This window comes from Macrobrachium rosenbergii, chromosome 54 (genome assembly GCF_040412425.1).
Source record: "Macrobrachium rosenbergii isolate ZJJX-2024 chromosome 54, ASM4041242v1, whole genome shotgun sequence".
In the NCBI taxonomy this organism is placed as follows: Eukaryota; Metazoa; Arthropoda; class Malacostraca; order Decapoda; family Palaemonidae; genus Macrobrachium; species Macrobrachium rosenbergii.
The window spans coordinates 47,687,042-47,709,185 of NC_089794.1; the positions used below are offsets into that span (position 1 = coordinate 47,687,042).

At 41.6% G+C, this 22,144-nt stretch overlaps 1 protein-coding gene across 2 annotated transcripts in view; it reads right to left on the minus strand.

The window, feature by feature from the left end:
* Positions 1 to 22,144, minus strand: part of RIOK1 (RIO kinase 1) — a 79,194-nt gene that overhangs the window by 25,381 nt on the left and 31,669 nt on the right. Inside the window, exons 4-7 of one of the 2 annotated variants that reach the window (XM_067098236.1) lie at positions 8,188 to 8,330; positions 6,756 to 6,861; positions 3,612 to 3,754; positions 3,043 to 3,229 (exon numbers count right to left, since the gene is read on the minus strand). In XM_067098236.1, the coding sequence (XP_066954337.1) occupies positions 3,043 to 3,229; positions 3,612 to 3,754; positions 6,756 to 6,861; positions 8,188 to 8,330 (579 nt within the window). The remainder of the gene's footprint in view (positions 1 to 3,042; positions 3,230 to 3,611; positions 3,755 to 6,755; positions 6,862 to 8,187; positions 8,331 to 22,144) is intronic. The other variant, XM_067098237.1, reaches the window with a different exon arrangement.

The window sequence follows — 22,144 nt, forward strand, 5'->3', positions numbered from 1 at the left end:
TTCTCAAGACAGTTTGGGTTCTCATGCTCCATACACTTAATTGGTGCTGAAATATGCAAAGACAACCGAGATGTATTCCTACATAGCCTCTTTCTTCCACTAAATGAGGACAAAGCGAAGCCCAATGCTCCAGCAAACCCCACTTTCGGGGTAAGACAGGAACAACTAAGCCAATAGATCAATTTTTTTTATGCAAAAAATGTCCATGCACAGGGATGAGGGCGGGCTCCATCCGTAGTTATCAGGTAAGTGTATATAAAACTATATTTTATCATAAAAATGTCATTTTTATACAAGTAACTTACCCAGTAATTACTTAGCTGATTCCACACTGAAAGGTGGTGGGGAATCGTGGACAGTAAAATAACATTCTACATATGAAAAGTTAATGAACTAAAATAGGCTAGCATTGAGACAATGTTTGTTGTCTCCTTACCTGGTGAGAGACCTGCACAGATAATTACTGCCTCTGGTTGGCGCTCATCTCAGCCTGTAGAGGCCTGGCGGTATAGCCAGAGTTGTCTCTATGGAAGTGGGATATTCTGCAGCAGAGAAGTACTCTGAAAGCTGACAGAATATACAGCAGGAACTTTGTGACGAAGGTCAATACCGAAAGCCAACAAAGCTCAGACAACTCCCCATGCCCAGGGCGCAGTACCAACACAATAAAAAACCAACAACAGAATCACCTACACCATCAAAATTAAACATGATCACCACCAAACACTAAATAACTGGTGGACACTCCAAGTCTCTTGTACCCTCCAGGCTTCCCCAGAACTCGACACCACGAACAAGGTTAAGGGCTACAGTATATACATAGGAAGGGATACTTCCTACACTTCCTCACCCACCACTACACCAGCTACGGACATCGGTCCTAATGTACCGCAGTTTTCGTAAAGTTTCCACGTTCCGCAGATAGTGCATTGCAAACACCGACTTACTTCTCCAGTAAGTTCCCTGTAGAATGGAGGATGCGGAAAGATTGGGCTTGAAAGCTACTGATGTAGTGACTGCCCTTACATCATGAGCTTTAATCTTCATGACTTTCACATCATTTTCCTCCACTTGGGAGTGAGATTCTATAATAAGATCCCTCAAGAAGTAAATGGCATTCTTAGATAAAGGTCTAGAAGGATTTTCAACCGAGCACCACAAATTAGAAAACTGCCCTCTAATTTCCTCCGTTCGGTGCAGGTAGTACCTGGGGGCTCTCACTGGGCTATGAAAAAAATCACGGTTTTTTTTTTTTTGGTTTTTATTCTTGGCCTCCCATGATGGTCGCTGACTGAGTCCTCCTCCTCCTCCTCCTCACAGTGGAAAAACCGTTATCACTCGCTTTCTCGATTTATAGAGAGAATTGTTTGTGCTTTGTTTATGACCCTGTGATTTGTTTTGCGTTTTGTTTATGACTCTGTGATTTGTTTCTGTTTTGTTTATGATTCTGTGAATTTTTTTTTTGTAGTGCTTTGTACTGCAAATTGTTTGTATGTGTGTGTATATGTATGTATTATGTGTGTGTGTATGCTAGACATGCACACAAATACATATGTAGGAATACAATCGCACGTACGCACAGAAAAAAAACGACTCTTCATAAACTTTCATCTCAGCCTCTTTCATCTGCACTCTTTCCCCTTTCTCTCTGTCTTCCACCAGATAGCACTCTTTCCTCTTCTGTTCCTAAAATATCAGATAGACTCTTAATGATGAAAAAACGAGGTCATGGGTGTGAAGGGTTCTCATTCTTCACTAAAAAACTTGAAAAGAAGGAATAAACTGCGTCTCCATTTGAAAAGCCAATCCTCCTGTCAATCACTTGAAGCTCTCTTACTCTCTTTGCAGTGGCCAGCTCTACGAGAAAAATAGTTTTCTTAGTTAAATCCCTCAGTGAGGAAGAACGCACAGGTTCGAAGCGCTCACTTGATAACCACCGAAGTACCATATCTAGGTTCCAAGGGAAATTCTCCTCCTTTCTAGATCTGGTGGTACTGAACGACTTAAGTCCGAAATATTCCATTCTGACAGCTTGATGATAAGCGAAAATCGCAGATAACTGAAAATAGCCAATATTTGGTTATCGGCGCCTCTGTTAGGTATGTATCAGTGCCAATACGTGATTATCAGAGAAACTGGCACATATCGGCGCTGAAAATCGCCGATTTTCATCGCTAGACAAGCGCTGAAAAACCGTATCACCGGGGGCTGCCTGTAATAGCTGAAGAATTAGCAGAGGAAAACCCAAGACTAAGATTAATTACATACAAAGGACCTGGAGAAGGGAGAGAAATGACTGGTTGGTGACTCAACTTATTTGCTTTTGCAGTCTGTCTGCTTCCCTCCTCTTCCTATACTAACAAACTCAAGCAAAAAGTCCTTCGAAAGTCACTACTTCCTCACATCTATTCTCAAGATCACACTTGATACCCCTGCAACGGGCAAAAACAGTGTGTCTATCTCTTCAAAATTCAACATCCTGCTAACACAGTAATTATTCCTACAGAATGCGACATTCTTAGCCTTGATTCTAGTGGAAGGCATCCTAGAAAAGATAATGTACAGAAACATGATAGCAGCAAACAGCCATAACCATGAAATACCAACAAGAGCCTATACACAATGGCAGCAAGGAAAATTCTGGCAAGAGCTAAACAATCGAAACACACCTGGTGAAAACAGGTGAACTTGGCAGTCATCCAGGCAGCCATTCGATCTTTTGTTTGAGTGCTGACTTGCCTACTGGAAAGGAGATATAAGCTATCTTTAACAGTAGGTAAGACTCATTCCAAATAATGAAATTTATCCTTTTTTATAAAAGTTATAAACAACAAGTACAAAATTCCCTTCTAATTTTGTACAGCATATAACAATACTGCACACATGTACATGACTTCTATACTGCTAGAATCAAGAACAAAGCTCTCCTCTTGTAAGCCAATGATATTCACAAAAATTCTCTCCAATTTTCCTACATTCTGATGCAGAGCCTGTTGGTTACTGCTCTACATTAGCCAAAGTAAAGGTGATAAGGAAACTGACCTTAAGTCTTGGAGCTGCAATTCCTTTACTTCCCAAGAACTCCATTATAAGCACTGGAGCTCTCAAAATTATTGGGAGCGGGACAGGAAGCCCTGCACCATGAAGACGATGGAGATTACCATTCTCCTTCTCAGCCCATGCACGTACCATCTTCCTTGGATTACTCTTACCGTAACTATGTCGAAACCTGCAATTGCACTGATAACTATGAATACTACACAGAAAATGTTCATCTACTGTAAATAGAACATTAAGAATTATATAAATTTAACTCCCTTCCCTCACTGTTTAATCTACCTATTAATTAAAATTTGCTAAAGAATTATAAATCTTTACTTAACCCTTTCACTGTGGTGGATGAGAATACAGTAGTCATTCAAGAGTATATATTACCTAGCTGCAAAAGCTAATTTTTCTTCACTTTACACAAAAAATTGCTAAAATAGCACAGAGCTGGGAATGTGGGTCAAAAGTTTTGCAGTGAAAGGATTATGTATGACAAAATCAGTTCTAAGTAGTATCAACCTATGAAGTAATGCAGCTGTAAAACTAATCAAGAACAATCTTACCTATGGTCCCCTGAAACATACTGATCCCTTGCTTTGAATGTAAGAACAGAGGTCTTGTATATCTTCACGGCAAACTCTTTTCCTTCTGCATTTGTAGCATGGTACACATTGGCTTCCTTACCCGTTGATATACACCCATTAATCTACAATGAAAATTTGTGTCATTTACCAAATGAGCAAAATAAAAAGAAGGCTGACTCTGGAAAAATGAACCCTACAAAAATATGACAAATGGTATACATCATACAACAAACAAACAAGTAAACTACAATCGCCCAATTATCTCCTCTTAGTTTTGTCAACATCTAAAAAAAACTACAAACCAACACGCCAGTAAAATGTAATAAAAGGCCCAACTTTTGATGCATAAGCAGTGTGCCACAAACAAATCTATGGTAGACTATGAATTTTTACTACACTGACACAAATTACCAAATGTTGACCTTCTTTGGAAGTAGTTCCTTCCCTTGGATGTCTGCAAAGAACCAAAACCTGTAGAGTGAGTGGGCAGGCTTGTTCACAATGTCTCTGACTGTCCAGCTCAATCAGTTTTGCAGCCAGGGCTAGTGGAATGGGCTGCTGTTCCCAAACTCCAGTCTAGTCATAAATTTAATTTAAGTATCTTCGCATCCTTCCTGTTACGGCAGTCAAGACACACTTGCAAGTTTTGTGTGTCTTTAACACTCAGACAACTCATTGCGCTACTCCCCTTTTGGCCAGAGTGGCGATGATGTCAGATTCTCCTGTTTTCAGTTTGTGGTTCTGATTTCATGCCTGGAGGATCTTCTGGAGCTGCCTCCTCCAGTTTTACACACTTCTGTAATCTCTGCATCTTCTCATGTGCTGAATATTAAAAGAAGCATGAGAGAAGGTGGGTCCCCAGAGGTAATGGCAACAGCTGTGCACAGTTGACAAGTTCTCTCCCTCCAATTTTATGCATTCACTGAGATTCATGACTTATTAAGATGTGTAAGGTTCTTGTCCTTCTTGCTCCTTCATTCCCAAATTCTCTTCAGGGAACATTAGTTTGTTCTTAATCTACCCTTTTATTAAGTCTTCACCCTGTAATCTCTTCATACTTCCTCATGAAGGAATCAGCCCCAAACAGCAACAACACAGTTCATTCCTTTTAACTTTTTGACTCCTCAGTTCAAGAACTTCCATGAACCTCCAAGATGATTCTTGATAGTGGTCCTTGCCCAGTTATTTTGCTCCTTAAGGCTCTGTTTTTATTTTTCCTTGAGATTTTTAAGTACAGTACTTCCATACAATTTCTGTTGTTGTTTATGGGGAACTTCTGTTTGCCCTTGAGTTTATGGCTGTAAATCCCCTAGCAAGGGCTTATTTTTTACTCCCTGTACTTCCTTGCCCTCCTCTTCTCTTTATGTTCCTCTTTTCAGCACTGTGGGGGCTCTCAAATCATGCCTCCAGTAGTTTCTATCTTTCAGGCCCTCTTGCTTTTTTCCATCCCCATTCTCTCAAGACCTCTCTTGGTCATGCATTATTAACCCTTCGAGGCAGGGCTAAAATATACATTAAGAACACCTCCAATTAAAAAAATAACATATCAACGGAAAGAAGAAAAAATTCTAAAAAAATTTTCTGTATCCTCCACAGGAAATTTGAGAATATTTCCAACCCTGTGTGAGGTCTCTTTTCCAAGACACTCATAAAAAGATGCTAATTTTGGCAAGTTATGCATGTTCTTTCTAATAACTTTTTTATTTTTTAAAACTACAATTGCAGCTCACATAATATAACAGATAAGAACTAAAATCAGTAATAATATCCGAGTATGCTTATGGTAAAATATTTACGAGATGTACTGGGATGAGTTATACATATTATACATGTTTTTTTTTTAATATTTCTTTGCACTTTAGTTTGCAAGATTACAATTACAGCTTACACACTATCAGAAAAGATAAAAACTAAAACCAACAGCATTTCTTGGGTATAAGTAAATATATACAAGATGTCCTGGGACCAGGAGACATAGTACATTCCCCCATGAAATCTCAAGTCACACTGATCTCCTTCGTATCCTTGACTGAGGTGTTAGTGTTGTCATAAGAGTTGCCGTAAGTCATTTATGGCTCATTTGAGTGATTTGCACATTTTTCCCACAAAATTCACTCAAACTGCATGGCATGAAATATAAATTCTCACCTGAGCCAGGCCAGATTGAATCAACAGCTATCATTATGCCTCACATGGTCAAGCCCTGCTGCAAGGGTTAAATGTTTCACAGGAGGCCCTAATACATCTCAGGATAAACACCTCTGAAGTTTGACCATACTCCTTTTCCCCTCTTGTTTAGTTTTACCGTGGGTTCTCTGTTATCCTGTAAAGCAATCTGTCATTGGCAAGAACTGGACTACTGCTCTTTCTTGAGACCTATCTGCTCTCTCCTTCTTCCTGAACTCTGATTCAAAGCTAATTCATGTTTACTGGTTTTTGTATACAAAAATATTTTTTTACAATAAAACTAGCAATTATACAATACTCATAATCTTCAGTGCACTCCAATGGGGATACAAAAAAAGAATGAGAAGCATTTGTTGGCAAAGAGTGGAATGTAAGCTGGGCATGCACTGGGGACTCTTCATTCAATTCTTCAAGCTGCTGAGGTCTGGACATTTCCAACTCTTCAAGTTGATATGGGTGCATATATTTTATGACTGTGTTTGTATAAAAACTTACTTTAAGTAAAAGCATAATTCTAATTTCTCTACTCACTTTTCATCAATGATGAAATCATGTCCTTCCTCTATGCATCAACTTATTTTCTTTTTTGTATCAAACTTACTTTACAAGAAGCACAGAGTGAAAGTTGTCCAATACTGTATCCCTAAACATCAGCTTTAAAAAACCAACAGCATTATTAACCAACATAATAGCCCACCGTCCCAAAACGTAACTGAATTTTTCTTTTAATTAAAATACTATCCTTAATAATGCATGAACCTATTGTTAATTAATTAAGCAAGAACATGACCAGTCTTATTTTGGTAAATTTTATTCATAAATTTAAATTCTTTCTGGGATTTTCATATGATTACAGAAATACTGATGTATTTAAAGAATACAGCAAATAAATCATTCTCTACATCATTTCTAGCTTTCAAACTATTTAAATTTTACCTCTGAGATTGTTCCCTTGTTCAGAAACTTGAATAATATCATACGTGTTCGTGGATCCAACACTTGCTCAACAGTTGCACGTTCCGACTTGTCACGAACTCTTTGCCTGAAATTGTACATTGCATATTTCAAGAATTTTTCATCAACGGAGGACATTTCAAATGTGTGTTATAAGCAAATCTTTCCCTTACACAGTGCTTGAAAGATCTAAGAATTTTTAAATTAAAAGATATTACAAATTTGGTTTCACAGATACAAATCACTTAGTTTATGGCTGGATGCCACTTCCACAAATGAAAACTTATCATGCAAAATTCACAAAGTACTACACTACAAACGAGGCCACATTTACTTCTGCAACAAGTGGGGAGATTGTCTGGGGAGGAATATGAAGATCACTCACGCAATGCCCTGTTTAACACAGAGAGACAGGGTTATCCACCCACAGAGGAAAAGCAGAGTTAGAAGAGAATCCCTGCTCATAAATGTCACTGGAGGTGGGGACGAGGATGACTACCACCAACACATGCTTCAACAAACACCCAGACAAACAAACTTTGATAACTTTTCTCCATGAACTGAGGAAATGAGCAGCAAATGCAAATAATGGATGGCTGATTCCATGGCAATGTACAAGAAGATTTTAACTTGAGTAATGTGAACTGTAAAAATCAATTATCATACCATGATATACTAACCAATGAGTGAAAATGGCTCCCAACTTTTTTAGTTATGTTAACAGACGTCACTTAAAAACTGACTACTTCTACTATTTACACTTTTCTTCATCTTCCCATTATTTATACAATTATAAAGAATGAGGCTGCATGTACAGGTTTTATAAAGCTGGAAGCACAGTTTCACCCCTGTGCAAAGAGTGAATACTTAAAAAGCAGGATGTTGTGTCAAAGAGTGAATACTTAAAAAGCAGGATGTTGTAAGTCAAAGAAACCGGTATTTCAACCAGACCACTAAGTCACCTCTACATTCTTGAAAGGCAGTTACAAAGTATCTGTTCATAAGTGAGGAATAAAAATTGTAAAGATATAATTTAAAAAGTTGGACAGCTACCTGGTACAAGAACAAAGGGACAATGCAAAATACAGCAGGAAGCATGGTGGTTGCTATCAATTTTAAGAAAGTTTAACCCTACCACTCAGCTAATTTGTTTTGCTCTCACAGTGCTGGTAATACCCTACAAGGCCTCAGGTATCATGCTTGAGTTAGATTTAAATTTGGTAAATAGTCTATTGACTGTGATCTAACAAAGAAAGGCCTCTTCTTAAACAAAGGTTTGTACCTTTCCATGAAAATATACCTTTGCAAGAACTTATCAAAATATACAAGAACTCAAAAAGAATATGATAATTTGTATACAGCATTTCAATTTTTAGGGTGCTACATTATAGAAAGCATAGCCTTATGAGAGTACCTTTCATTTTCTGCTCGGCGCTGACTTTCAGATATTTTATTTGTAACATTGCCACCAAATCCAACAAGTCCCTCCAGCTTTTCTAGGCATATTTTCCCATCATACTTTTTGAATAGCTTTTCAGATGGCTGGAATTTTTCTATCTGGAAAACAAATATGAGCATCACATTAGCCTTATCTGTATTCAAAACCACTTTCAATAAAATAAAGAATCTCCTGGACAAATTTTGACTTACCAATGACATGTGTAGAACACTTGCATGGCTTCAAAGTCAATTCATAAGACTAAACAGAAACCACAACAACAAACTGCTGGTGGTCCTTTCATACAATGAATAGTTCCCATGCTACATACCATGCAAGTACATTTCTAGTTCCATGGCATTATACCTTCCATGGACATGATCTTAACAGTATATTATCTGGTTGGTTTATCCTTCTCTAATTACCCTTGAAATCTGACCAGTATGCTTACAGACACAGGCTTTTTCCACACTTCCTAGCATTAGACTAACTGACTCATGTTTACATAGAGGAGCCTATACACCACAGATTTTCATGGAATTTTTTTAACTTCAAAAATTCTGAAAATTTTGGGACACACCAGAACACATGATAAAGTTTTATTTCATATGTATTAATAATCCTGATATGGCATTTTTTCTTCTTGGCAGTCTTCTCATCTTTTCATTCATAAAGGGTGGATCAAAAAAATAGACCTTGATTTATATATCCATAAAAAAGCTGTGAATTACAATCAAACAAGGTAAAATATATCTACTGCTCCTGCATCTAGCAACTACATATAAAAGAAACTCAGCTACTAACAAAGCCCAACTGGTCTCATTTCTATGGAATTCTTGGTATAAGCATAAGCATGCAGTTTTTATCATACAGTCTGCAAATATTCTTTTCTGGGCTCGACCTGTGTCACCCGGTGAAATATCCTTTTAGCACATATTTCTAGGTATAAGTATTGCTAAATATACCAGAGAAAAAGCTAAACACAATGACAGGGTTACGACCCCCGGATCGAAAGCCATTATATGGTGTCGGTATACACAAAGGGTGAGTGGTTGCCACTACCACAGGCTTCTGCCCTATAGAGCTCTCCAATCTCAAAACCCCGAAAAGTGAGGAGCCGTTGCAAACCTCATCCTCTTCTCCCAGCCAACCACCACCCCGGCCGCCATCTTGTAAACATTCCAATTTAGCACGCTTTCCAGACACACCGTGTTTTTTCTTTGGTGCTGTGTTTATTGGTTTTTTAACTGATTCATCATGTCATCTCTTCCCGAATTCCAACCAACTAAGTTGAGTACCATCTCCTTTTGGTTTTTTCTTGCAGAGGCTTTTTATTTGACCATTATATATTGTTTACCAGGTAAATAACGCTACGCAGCCGGACGTGGGCTGCGTCGGCCTCTGCCATGCTGGACCCTCAGTCTTCACATGTTATTAGCAGAAAGTTGCTGCCAGTTTTTATCCATACTCCTTTCAATTTGGAGTTTTATTTATAGAAATCACCATTTCGCTGGTAGGAGGTTAAGGAGCCCGTATCATGACTGATCTAGGCTAGAGATGGAGGTTTTTCCCCCTCCCCTTTTCTGATCATAATTTCTCCCTTTTCCCTGGTTCCCTTCCTCTACCAGCGAGTTGGTACATTCTCCATGGTGGTATTGTTATGCTCATGATCATTTCTGATGTGTACAAAGATGGATGACATGTATATTTTTGGATTAGTTTTATGTGTGATTCGGCGTCAGGGTCGGCCATCTTGGGTATCCCCCGCTTCCCGTATATCGGTGGTTGTTTGACCTTCTCTGCCGCTGAGTCATTTACGTATTTATAGTATATAATTCTATGTATATATGTTTTTTATATTTCACACATCGTATGGTTAACTTTTTTATATTAGTACTCTTGAAGTCAGGTAGTTTTATTTGATTAGGTATATTCTAGCCTAGCCTACTCGGCCGTACCGTAATCGGTTTCAGAGAGTTAGGCTGGACAGGATAGGCTCTTTTACACGATGCTCATGCTTCCTAGCTCTCCTGACCAGGCCGTTCTGAGGTTTTGGAGGGAGATGTTAGGTTGTTGAGGGAGTTCCTCATTCTCTCTTGGCCCACCTGACCATGCCGTCACGTTTTTGGAAGGTGAGGTTAGGCTAGTGAGGTAGTTGCCCTTCCCCCCTTAGCCCACCTGACCAGGCCATGAGGTTTTTGGAGGGTGAGGTTAGAATAGTGAAGGGTCTCCTCAATTCATAGTCTTCCACCTGACCAGGCTGTCGGTTTTGGAGGGTGTGGCTGGCCTTCCTGTCCAAGCCAGAAAGCTTTGGTTTTGGAGGGTGGACTGGGATCGAAGGTTGCACAGATCATTTCGTGTATGTAGCCTAGTCTTTCTTTACCTGATCAGTTAGCTTTTGGCAAGTGACCTAGACATCTCCCTACGGGAGGGAAACCGTTCGCTTACGTTTGGCACCCCGTGGGGAGTTTTCTTTCGGCTTCCAGAGGGTGTTACCCACCCGTCTGGTCGCCGTTTGCTGGGTTTCCGCCACTCTGCTACCTTTTCCCCTTATCGGCCGGTGTTTCGTTTGTTCGCTTTCCACAGTGTTAGCTGGAGCATCGAACACGGTCCCAGGGATGCTATCATGACTTCCACTATGTTCAGTCTCCGCCAGGTTAGTCAGATCTCTCGTTGTTATCGTCCACGTTACCACTCCGGTGGGTATGGTATTCGGTTAGTTGGCGCTTTCCACTATCTGGTTCCCGCCCTGCGCGTTGAGAGTTGAGCCATATGCGAACACTCCTCTCCGCCTCTTCCGCCGTTACCATAATGTGTGACATAACGAGATTTCCGTGGCAAATCATGGCGGAGTACCATAGCGCCAGACTATCTTAGAGTACTTATGTTTACATAATTAGTAGTTGACCATTCCATAGCATAACTTATGTTTATTTCTGCTGCCGGATTCATTTCCGGCGGGGTTTTATCAGATGAAACGCATGTTTCATCACCCATAAATCTGTGTATTAATTTTGTACTGCCGGATTTAATTCCAGCGGGTTTTGCCTGATGACACGCATGTTCCATCACCCATAATTTAGGTTAAGGTATCCTATTACCGCCGGACCTACTCCGGCGGGCCTTAATTTGATGTTACTCATGTACCACCTTTCCACTTACAGATGGTACGCTGTCAGGAGCCAGGGTGCACAGCGGTTCTCCAACAACCCTGTGGCCACGAGGTGTGCCGGTCGCACTCCGGCTGCTCGGTCCATGTTGGGGACCTGACCGTCTGGCACCCGGATGGCTGTGAAGTTTGCTACGCTCTGTACGAGCGAGTGGTGGATGAGTTGGTAAGCTTTAAGAGACTGCTAAACTTTAGTCTCCTTTTGACTTTAATGTCTTATATTGACATATACGGTAATTGGAGAATATTTTCAGTAAATCCTACCCTTTCTTTCAGTCTAACCGAATTACCCGTGACTCTTCGCTGTCGACCCTGAAGATCTGGGTCGGCGGGTTTGGGAGGAACGTTGCATCAGGCAAGCCGTACGTCCTGTTGGAGGAGATCTGCAATCTCCTCTACCCCGGAGCCCGGATCTCAGCTGCAGTGCTATAATTGAACGGATCCGGGAATTGGCGCGCCCTCCCAAGATGACAACCTGTGAGAGGTGGCGGAGGTGGCAGCAAAGGAAGTTTAACCAGACCACTGAGCTGATTAACAGCTCTCCCTCCCAAGATGACTTAACCTGAACCATTTGCAGAAGAGGTGGCAGAAATAAATTCCTCTAACTCTTCATCAAGAGGTGGCAGCCCATCAACATCCACCAAGTCGGCCAACAAAGGGCTTAGAGGTGGCAGCCATCAACATCCATGGCGTCGACTTGGACCACCAGGTAGAAGGTAAGGTGGTAAGTGAGGCAGGGGGAGAGAGTGTTGGTAGTCCCCTTTTTGGTTCTCCTTCTTCCTCTTCTTCTTCCTTTCAAGGATTTCCCAAACCAGCTATCCTTGAGGACAGGTCGAGGTCTGTTGTCCCCAAGGTGAAATCCTTGAAAAAGAAGGACTTACCTAAGTCCTCTAGACCTCAAAGGTCTAATCCGTCAGCTCCCTCAAGGTCGTCACTGGCTCTTAAACCAGTGGCGTCCTCTAGTAAGGCTACTCCCCCGCCCGAGGGGTCGAGATCCAGGACGTCCAAGGCTAATCCCCCACAGCCTAACTTTGACCCTGAGGCCTTTGCTGAACTTCTGATGCAGAAGTTAGACAAGAAGGTTGAAGCTAGGATTCAAGACCTTTCCTCCCAGCTTACTTCAAGCTTGGAGACCTCTGGTCAGTCTGTGCTGTCATTGGCACAAAGGATGCAGACCCAGGAAAGCTTGCTCTCCGGGTTTATGCGATCCGGAGTAGCAGGGCAATCTTACGTTGTTCCGGATGCCTCCAGACTGCCCCCCTTTGATAAGGGGAACCCGTGGCGGCTGGCTCTTCACGCTCCTCTGCACAATGATACCCTGACCATCGAGGGCTTGGGAACTCGTCGGTTGGAGGAACTGGAGTTCTTTCCACCCGACCTGGTGCCTCCCTCCCCAGGCTATACCAGGCTAACAGAGGAAGCCTGGATCAGATCAGACAAGGTCCCCAAGGAGACAGTTATCTTCCCCAGGGACCAAGCCCAATCCACCTTGATGTGCGCTCTCACTGACTGGGAGTGCGAGAATACCAAGCTTACTCCCTTTAAGGGGACTTTCACGATGTTCTCGGTAGGTGACTCCATCCCTACCCCTTGCACGACTAAGATCGCAGTTCTGACTAGTCAGCCGGGAATTGAGGGTAAACTGCTGCCTCAACTCCGGGAGACAGATCCCACCTCCCTCGTTTTCCCCGGGGATTCGGAATTTTGGTCGGGAGCTCCGGCTACGTTCACGGTGGGTAAACTCGACCCCGAGTGCGCCTCCACACTATTTAGTGAACAGCTTCCCAAGATTCCGGAGGCCCTTCTGAAGGCGGGGTTCGAGGCTAGGTGCAGGCTGAGTCGCTCCCTGCATTCCATCACTATTACTGAGGTAACAGCGTTAACTTACGCTGAAGAACCTCTATTCCAGGTCCTGACGAAATCCCTCTTAGCGGCATTCCAATCGGACCTGTATGACTTTGTAGTGGCGAGACTAAACTGCCGGAAACATATCTTTGCGGACGCCACTATCAGACATGAGCCCAATAGACATCATGAAGAGTTCTATCTGGGGTCCTAACATCTTCCCTGAGGAGGAGGTCAACAATGTTCTGGCAGAGGCAACCAGAGCAAATCAAAGCCTTCACTCCCGCTGGGGTCTCCCCTTTAAAAGGAAAGCCACCGAGACCTACGGACCTCAAGCCAGGGATAGGAAAAGGTTCAGGAGGTACAGAAAACCCCAGACCCAAACAATGCTTTGAGCTGTACCGGTCTCTCAGATCGGACAGCCTTCCACTTCCAAAGCCCAGCCTCAGCAACAGTTTGTTCTGATGCAGCCGGCTCAGCAAACCCTTGCTCCACCAACCTTCGTAGCATCCCCAGCTTTCAACGCTTCGTTTGAAAGCCAACGGGCGTTTCGAGGCTTTAACAGACATGCGAGGGGAAGTAGAGCCAGAGCCGCCTTCAGAGGTAGGACTGCATCAAGACCTCTTTCACGTGGAAGAGGAGGCCGAGGAGGCAGAGGAAGTAAGCCCTCTTCCGTTCAATGAGTCTCCTCAGGTGGGCGGGAGGTTACATCTCTTCCGGGACTGTTGGACCTTCAGTCCGTGGGCCCACAGCATAGTTTCAAAGGGTCTGGGATGGAGCTGGAGCAGAGGGCCCCCTCCTGCCAGTCAGATTCCATCAGTCTCCATCCAAAGACCTACTGGACTTTGTAAAAGACCTTCTTCAAAAGAAGGCAATAAAGAGAGTGAGACACCTGAAATTTCAAGGCCGGCTGTTCAGTGTTCCGAAGAAAGACTCAATCCAGCAAAGAGTAATTCTAGACTTGTCTCGTCTCAACTTATACATTCAATGCAACAAGTTTCGCATGCTTACAATCTCGCAGGTGCGGACCCTACTTCCCCGTGGGGCCGTCACCACCTCTATAGATCTTTCAGACGCTTATTATCACGTCCCGATTGCGAGAAACTTCTCTCCTTACCTAGGATTCAGACTAGGGAAACAAGCATACTCGTTCAGAGTCATGCCATTCGGGCTCAACATAGCGCCCAGAATTTTCACCAAACTGGCGGAAACAGTAGTCTAACAACTACGGGCCCCAGGGGATTATGTTAGCCACATACCTGGACGATTGGATAATTTGGGCATCCAACGCCAAGGAATGTCGGAAAGCAACATCCATAGTGATCAGCTTCCAGGAATCCTTAGGTTTTCAAATAAACAGGAAGAAATCCCGCCTAGTTCCGGAGGCTCAGTTTCAATGGTTAGGAATCCAATGGGATCTGGACACACACAAACTGTCACTTCCGCCAGCCAAAAGAAGGGAAATAGCCAAAGCTACCAGGCAGTTCCTCAAAAAGAAAAGAGCCTCTCGTCGTACCCAGGAAAGGGTCCTGGGTTCTCTTCAGTTCGCGCCAGTGACAGATTTGCTGCTGAAAGCCAAACTGAAGGATATAAACAGAGTATGGCGGAGACGAGCCAACAGCAGATACAGAGACAGGATGTCTCTAATTCCGCCGGTGTTGAGAAAGAGGCTTCGACCATGGTCAACAGTCAAGAGTTTGTCAAGGTCAGTGCCCCTCCAATTTCCCCCTCCATCATTAGTGATCCATACGGATGCTTCCTGAGCAGGTGGGAGGATATTCCCAACACAAGAAAGTTCAAGGAACATGGTCAACTATGTTCCGCCAGTTCCATATCAACATTCTAGAAACAATGGCAGTATTTCTAACACTAAAGAAACTACGTCCAACCAGGCAGATTCATATCAGACTGGTACTGGACAGTGCAGTAGTTGTACATTGCATAAACAGAGGTGGCTCCAAGTCGAGCCGGATCAATCAGGTAATGATCGCAATTTTCTCTCTGGCAAGGAAACATCTTTGGCACCTGTCAGCTACTCATCTGGCAGGTGTCTGGAATGTCATTGCAGATTCACTGTCCAGGACAACTCCGCTGGAGTCGGAATGGTCACTGGACAAAGCATCATTCGAGTGGATTTGTCTTCAGGTACCAGGTCTCCAGGTGGACCTGTTTGCCACAGAGAGCAACCACAAGCTTCCGTGTTACGTTGCTCCCAATCTAGACCCTCTAGCTCACTCCACGGATGCGATGTCAATAGACTGGAACAGGTGGCAAAGGATCTATCTGTTTCCACCAATAAACCTATTAATGAAAGTTTTACACAAATTCAGATCATTCAAAGGTCAAGTAGCACTTGTGGCACCCAACTGGCCGAAGAGCAATTGGTTTCCTCTTCTTCTAGAGTTGAAACTCCGGCGCATACAATTCCCCAGTCCAAGGTTGACACAAATAGTACAAACTCGGACTGTGTCAGCTTCCTCAAGAATTCTGAATGCCCTAGCTTTATGGACTTCATGAAGTTTGCAGCTCAGAAAGACGCTAACACTGATCCTATTAATAAACTGTTCATAGAATCAGACAAGAGGGAATCTACCCTCAGGCAATATGACTCAGCAGTTAAAAAGTTAGCATTATTTCTGAGGGAATCTGAAGCTCAGGAAATGACCACAAACCTTGCAATCTCTTTCTTCAGATCATTATTTGAGAAAGGACTGGCCTCTAGTACTATTACTACAGCAAAATCTGCTTTTAAGAAAAATATTTTTACATGGCTTCAATATTAACCTTACAGACTCATATTTTTCGTCAATTCCTAAAACATGCGCTCGTCTTAGACCAACAACCCGTCCCCACACGGTTTCCTGGTTTTTAAATGACGTACTTAAATTAGCATCAGACACTGATAATGAACTGTGTTCATACTCGAGTCTGTTAAGGAAAACGTTATTTCTAATTAGCCTAGCCTCAGGTGCTAGAATTTCTGAACTGTCTGCTCTCTCTAGAGAACCGAACCATGTTGATTTCCTCCCGTCAGGAGAAGTTCTGTTGTCTCCGGATCTCAAGTTTCTAGCAAAGAATGAGGATCCACAAAATAGATGGTCCCCTTGGAAGGTTATTCCCCTTCCACAGGATCTGTCCTTATGTCCAGTTAACACTTTAAAAGCTTATTTAAATAGAACTTCTAATAGAATGTCTGGCCCTCTTTTTGTTAAGGAAAATGGAGGAACCATTTCTTTAAAGGCCATCAGGCAACAAATACTGTATTTCATAAAGCAAGCAAACCCGGATTCAGTACCTAGGGTACATGATATTCGGGCAGTGGCCACCTCCACTAATTATTTCCATAATATGAAATTTGATGACCTTAAAAAGTATACGGGCTGGAAATCACCAACAGTGTTCAAACGCCACATCTTAAATCTCTAGAGGCTCTTAAATACTCCACAGTGGCTGCAGGAAGTATTGTTCCTCCTGCCCTAGACTAGCTTATGTAACCTTAGTTTATCCTGTTCTTTATTCCTCTCTCGCCTGCCTGCCTCGTTTACTCGCCATGCCTTCTAACCTTTAGGTCAGGCCTGCTTCACAGCCTGACTCCTGACCGTTTTGCATATCATGTTGTAACCCTTGTTGTTAGCCTTAAGTGTCTTGGTGTAATTATTTTTGTCTGTGTGCCCTATATTGTTAATCATGTTTTATTATTAATGCTTTGGGTTATTAAAACACAGTAATTTTCTTATAGTTTTATTTAGCTCCATTAAGGTAATTCTTAAAGGGCTCCACCAAGCTTTTCTATGGCTGATTCTCTGTTATAATTTCACCGGGTGACACAGGTCGAGCCCAGAAAAAGGATTTTGACAAAGGAAAAATCTATTTCTGGGGGAAGACCTGTGTCACCCGGTGACCCATCCCTGTATCTCCTTTCCCCCCCTGAGTGGCATACCAAGCTTGGGGGGTGCTAACTTGGGATGTTTACAAGATGGCGGCCGGGGTGGTGGTTGGCTGGGAGAAGAGGATGAGGTTTGCAACGGCTCCTCACTTTTCGGGGTTTTGAGATTGGAGAGCTCTACAGGGCGGAGGCCTGTGGTAGTGGCAACCACTCACCCTTTGTGTATACCGACACCATATAATGGCGTTCGATCCGGGGGTCGTAACCCTGGCATTGTGTTTAGCTTTTTCTCTGGTATATTTAGCAATACTTATACCTAGAAATATGTGCTAAAAGGATATTTCACCAGGTGACACAGGTCTTCCCCCAGAAATAGATTTTTCCTTTGTCAAAATCCTTTTTCTTGTAAAGGCTATCAAATTCAAAAGCCAATGATCATTAATGTGTTTGAAGGGACATCTAGCAGCAGTAGCAAGAAAGAGGAAAAGCTGGAATATACAGCATAAAAGAAGCCTCAAAACTATTATAAAGAGGACACGACATAAAACTTTTATAAGGAGGACACTGACATAGCATGCTTTAACATCAAATGACTCATCCAATGAGACCTCTACTACTACCCTGCTAGCTGATGTCTGCTTCACTGAAGTGTCCAAAAATAAAATGTAAATCAAACAATGAAATGTTACAATTTTGTCTGAAATAACTGTGATATGGTGTTGTGCCACACCTCACAACCTTCTTTACAAAAATTACCTTTTCAAAACTACTTGGAAGCAATGAAAAACATTCAAATAATGACAAAACAAAAGCAAGAAAGACCCACACAATCAGGCCTGATGAATAAAATGTCAAGCAAATGCTTCTGCTTGGATTTTAAAGCAGTTGCTTTACCTCCAACAAATAAAACAAAGCAAATGCTTTTGCTAGTAGCAAATGCTTAGAGCTGATACTTAAGTTTAAGCAAATGTTTAAAAATTATCAGCAATTGCTTCATTTCCAATGAATAAAACCTAATCATGCTCCCAAAGTATTAAGCTAACTTTTAAATGAAACTAAAGTTACTGTAATTTCATTTAAGTCAGCTTAATACACTAACCTTAAAAAAGAAATAAATGGTTGATGTAAAAATTCAGTATACAGTTTAGTATACTAACATTACCCTTAATTCATGGGATGCCACTTTCTTATTCACTAACCAAGTAAAAGAATGCAGAGAAATACATATAAGTAAGAACAAGAGAAAGAGAGAGAGAGAAGGGCTGAGTAAGTATCTATTTATCTATCTCTCAATCCATTTCTCACAATTCTACCCTTTGGAGAGAGAGAGAGAGAGAGAGAGAGAGAGAGAGAGAGAGAGAGAGAGAGAGAGAGAGAGAGAGAGAGAGAATTTCAGTGTCCTTCATATGGCAACATCTTTTACCGCCTCTCTTCAAAGCTTCCACAAAAGATTGGGGATGATATTTGTTTGTTTAAAATTTTACATAATTTACTATAGAAATGTATAAATGTTGTAATTACAGCATATTTATTAATATTAATTACAGTGAACCCCCCGTACTCGTGGGGGATGCGTACCACACCACCCATGAATAGCTAAAATCTGTGAATACTTAAAACCCCTCTAATAACACTTAGAACTGCCCATTTTGATAGTTTTAACACAAGAAAAACCCTGTAAAAATGCTTTTACCCGAGTATTTTAATAGTTTTATCACAAAAAGTGCATTTATTCATGAAAATTATATGAAAATACAGTAATTAGTGAATACTTCTCAGTGAATGGGCGAATTTTCCACGAATAATGGCTAGATATGTTCCACAGAGAAACCCGCGAATGCGTGAGTCCGCGAATCATGAGAATGCAAATACAGGGGGTTTACTGTAATATTATTATTATTATTATTATTATTATTATTATTATTATTATTATTATTAGATTTTTTTTTTTTTCTTTTTTCAAGAAAATAGACCCTCTCTTAAACAGGTCTTATTGAAAAGGATGGCTGTATTATGTGAATTTATCTTATACATTATCTTTCCTATTTTCCTTATAATTCACTTTTCAGGCTCAGCGATGTTGATCAGCAACTGGCCAATGGTCATATTGGAAAAAGGATAGTGTGTGGAATGTGGGAAGTCTTTTATTGAAATATCAATCAGAAATCCGTGGAATCCTTCGTGGTCTGGATTCAGGTTCTTCTACTTCAGGTTGTGGTACCATCGACATGCTTCAACCATCTCGTTGGTCATCCTCTGGACGTGGTTGAGAAGGATCTGGAGAAACAAGGCGGCTGGGTCAGTATTTATAGGGGGTCTTGATGGGTGCTGAATTATGATTGGCTGCCCGGGGCAGGTCATCTCGGGTGGAGCCTTCTCTCCCATGCTGATGTTCGGGGCTCGTCTTGCGTGTGAGCAGCATTGTAGTGCTGGGGATGAATTGGAGAATTTCAATCCTCAGATGAGGAATTTTGATTCGCTCGTTCGCTATGGGGGTCACTCGGTGCAGGTCTCCTGGCGGCCTTGAGGAGGAGAAAGGTTTCCTGTGTAATGTTGAGGGCTGGTCCCTCCTTCCCAATGTGCAATGCTTCCAAGAGGCGCGGGCGGCAGTGGTCCATAGTTCGGTCAATTATTCTTGTTGAATATAAGTTGAAGTGATAACTCTCTTTCTCTCTGCTTTGGCTGGAAGGCTTAGAAGTATGTATGTATACAGTGAACCCCCCATATTCGCGGGGGATGCGTCCCACACCCCCCCGCGAATGGGTCAAATCCGTGAATGCTTAAAACCCCTCTAAAAACACTTAGAACTGCCCATTTTGATAGCTTAAACACAGAAAAACCCTGTAAAAATGCTTATACCTGAATATTTTAAGTTTTATCATAAAAGTGCATTTATTCATGAAAATTATATGAAAATACAGTAATTAATGAATATTTCTCAGTGAAAAATACAGCGAATGGGCGAATTTTCTGCGAATGATGGCTAGATATGTTCCACAGAGAAACCCGCAAATGCGTGAGTCAGCGAACGTTGACAACGCGAATACGGGGGGTTCACTGTATATCTTTAAGGGTACTAATGTTTCAGATGACTTTGAAGTTATATTAATAACTTCAAAGATTAATACAGTAATAGGATAATAATTTAAGGTATATTTGATGTAGGATGATACTTAATAATATATTTGGTATTTGAACTTTCAAGACATGCAGTTATAAGCATTTTTAGAGGAAGGGGGGGTAGCAAGTATTCAGGGAATTTAACTATTCACAGGGGGGGGGGTTCTGGAACGCATACCCCGCAAATACGGAGGGTTTACTGTACTGTAATTAAGTAAATCATTTATTTATCATACAAAACAAATAAACTTATACAGTAAACCCCGTATTCGCGTTCTCACAATTTGCGGACTCACCTATTCGCAGATTTCTCAATGGAACATATATACTGTACACATTATTTGCAGAAAATTCACCCATTTGTGGTATTTTTCACTGAGAAATATTCACTAATTACTGTATTTTCATACAACTTTCTGACTAAATGCACTTTTTGTGATAAAACTATTAAAATACTCAGATACCCAGGTAGTGTTCAAGTTACGATAATTCGCCTTCCAATAATTCAATTTTGCGGTGTGGTAAGCAATTAATACCAATATGACAATATTTACACAATATTTTTAAATTTCCCACAGGCTCAGGCAGCAGAGTACAATCAGGCAGCGAGAGAAACCAAATTACAATAGACCACCTTCTTTTCCTCCATCTCTTTATCCCATCTTCTAGTTAAATAAGTAAAAGAGAATGATAAAAGTATTGTTAGTAACGTTATACTCTTGCATAAATGCATACATCCATCAACAACCAAACAAGAAACTGCTGGTTTGCTTATAACCGAATCGGATAACAACAGCCGTTTTGCTTGTATTTCAACCATCATACGGTAATAAACAATTACCATAGTTATGTTACAAATGACTTTAAGTAGAATAGGTCTGATATATTTTTAGGTTATACCCTTATTTGGTATGGATAAAATATCGGTAAGGAAATATACTGCTAAATTTAAGCTGCAAGTTGTAGCTGAAGCTGAGAAAACAATGTTCAAGCTGCTATTCACTATATATTATTATGCATAGGCAACATAACATGGATGAAACTCGACCATAATTAAAATTGGAGAGAAAGTATTTTAATCAAAACTACTGGGCATGAAAGAACACATTACAGTACTGCTGTTTTTATGCCAATAAACACTAAATACATAAAGCTCGTATTATGATGAAATCAAGTGAAAATAGCGAACGGCATCTTGATTTTTTTTTTACACAAAACAAACATGCCCCCAAACGGCCAATGTCATCCATTAACTAAAAAAATACCTAAATTAATTTCACAACAAGATGTATTTAAGTTATATTTTGACTTAAAAACACTTCGTATAACGAAAATAATCTTGCCCCATATAAATACCGTTGCAGAGGGCTGTCTGAGGTGTCCAGCCATCTCTGTTGCTGCGCGACGCGAAAAGCCTCTCACTCGCAGGAGATGCTGGATAACTGCCAGCCATGAAGACACAGGGACTGAACTGCCAGCCATGAAGACACAGGGACTGCACTGCCTGGTGGTACCGCTCTACATGGGGTTGACACAGCAGGTTGGGTCAGGGAGGAATCTCTCTCGGTGCCTCGGAAAGAAGAGCTAGCAGGTTGGGATACCAAACAGCCTGGGGCCATTTGGGAGCCACCAGAATCATCCTGAGACTTGGGGTGATCAGCATTTGGCTGATCACCCTGTGAATCTGACAAAACAGAGGAAAGGCGTAGACACCGAGGTTGTCCCATGGGTGTTGGAACACGTCCCTCTGCAGCGGCCCATGGGCCCAGCACAACGGAACAGAAGACCTGAAGTTTCCTGTCGTGCCGGGTGGCAAACAGACCTATGACTGGACGGCCCTACATATTGAACAACCTCTCCACGATGTCTGGGTGAAGGGACCACTCTGTCCCTATCACCTGATTCTGGTGGCT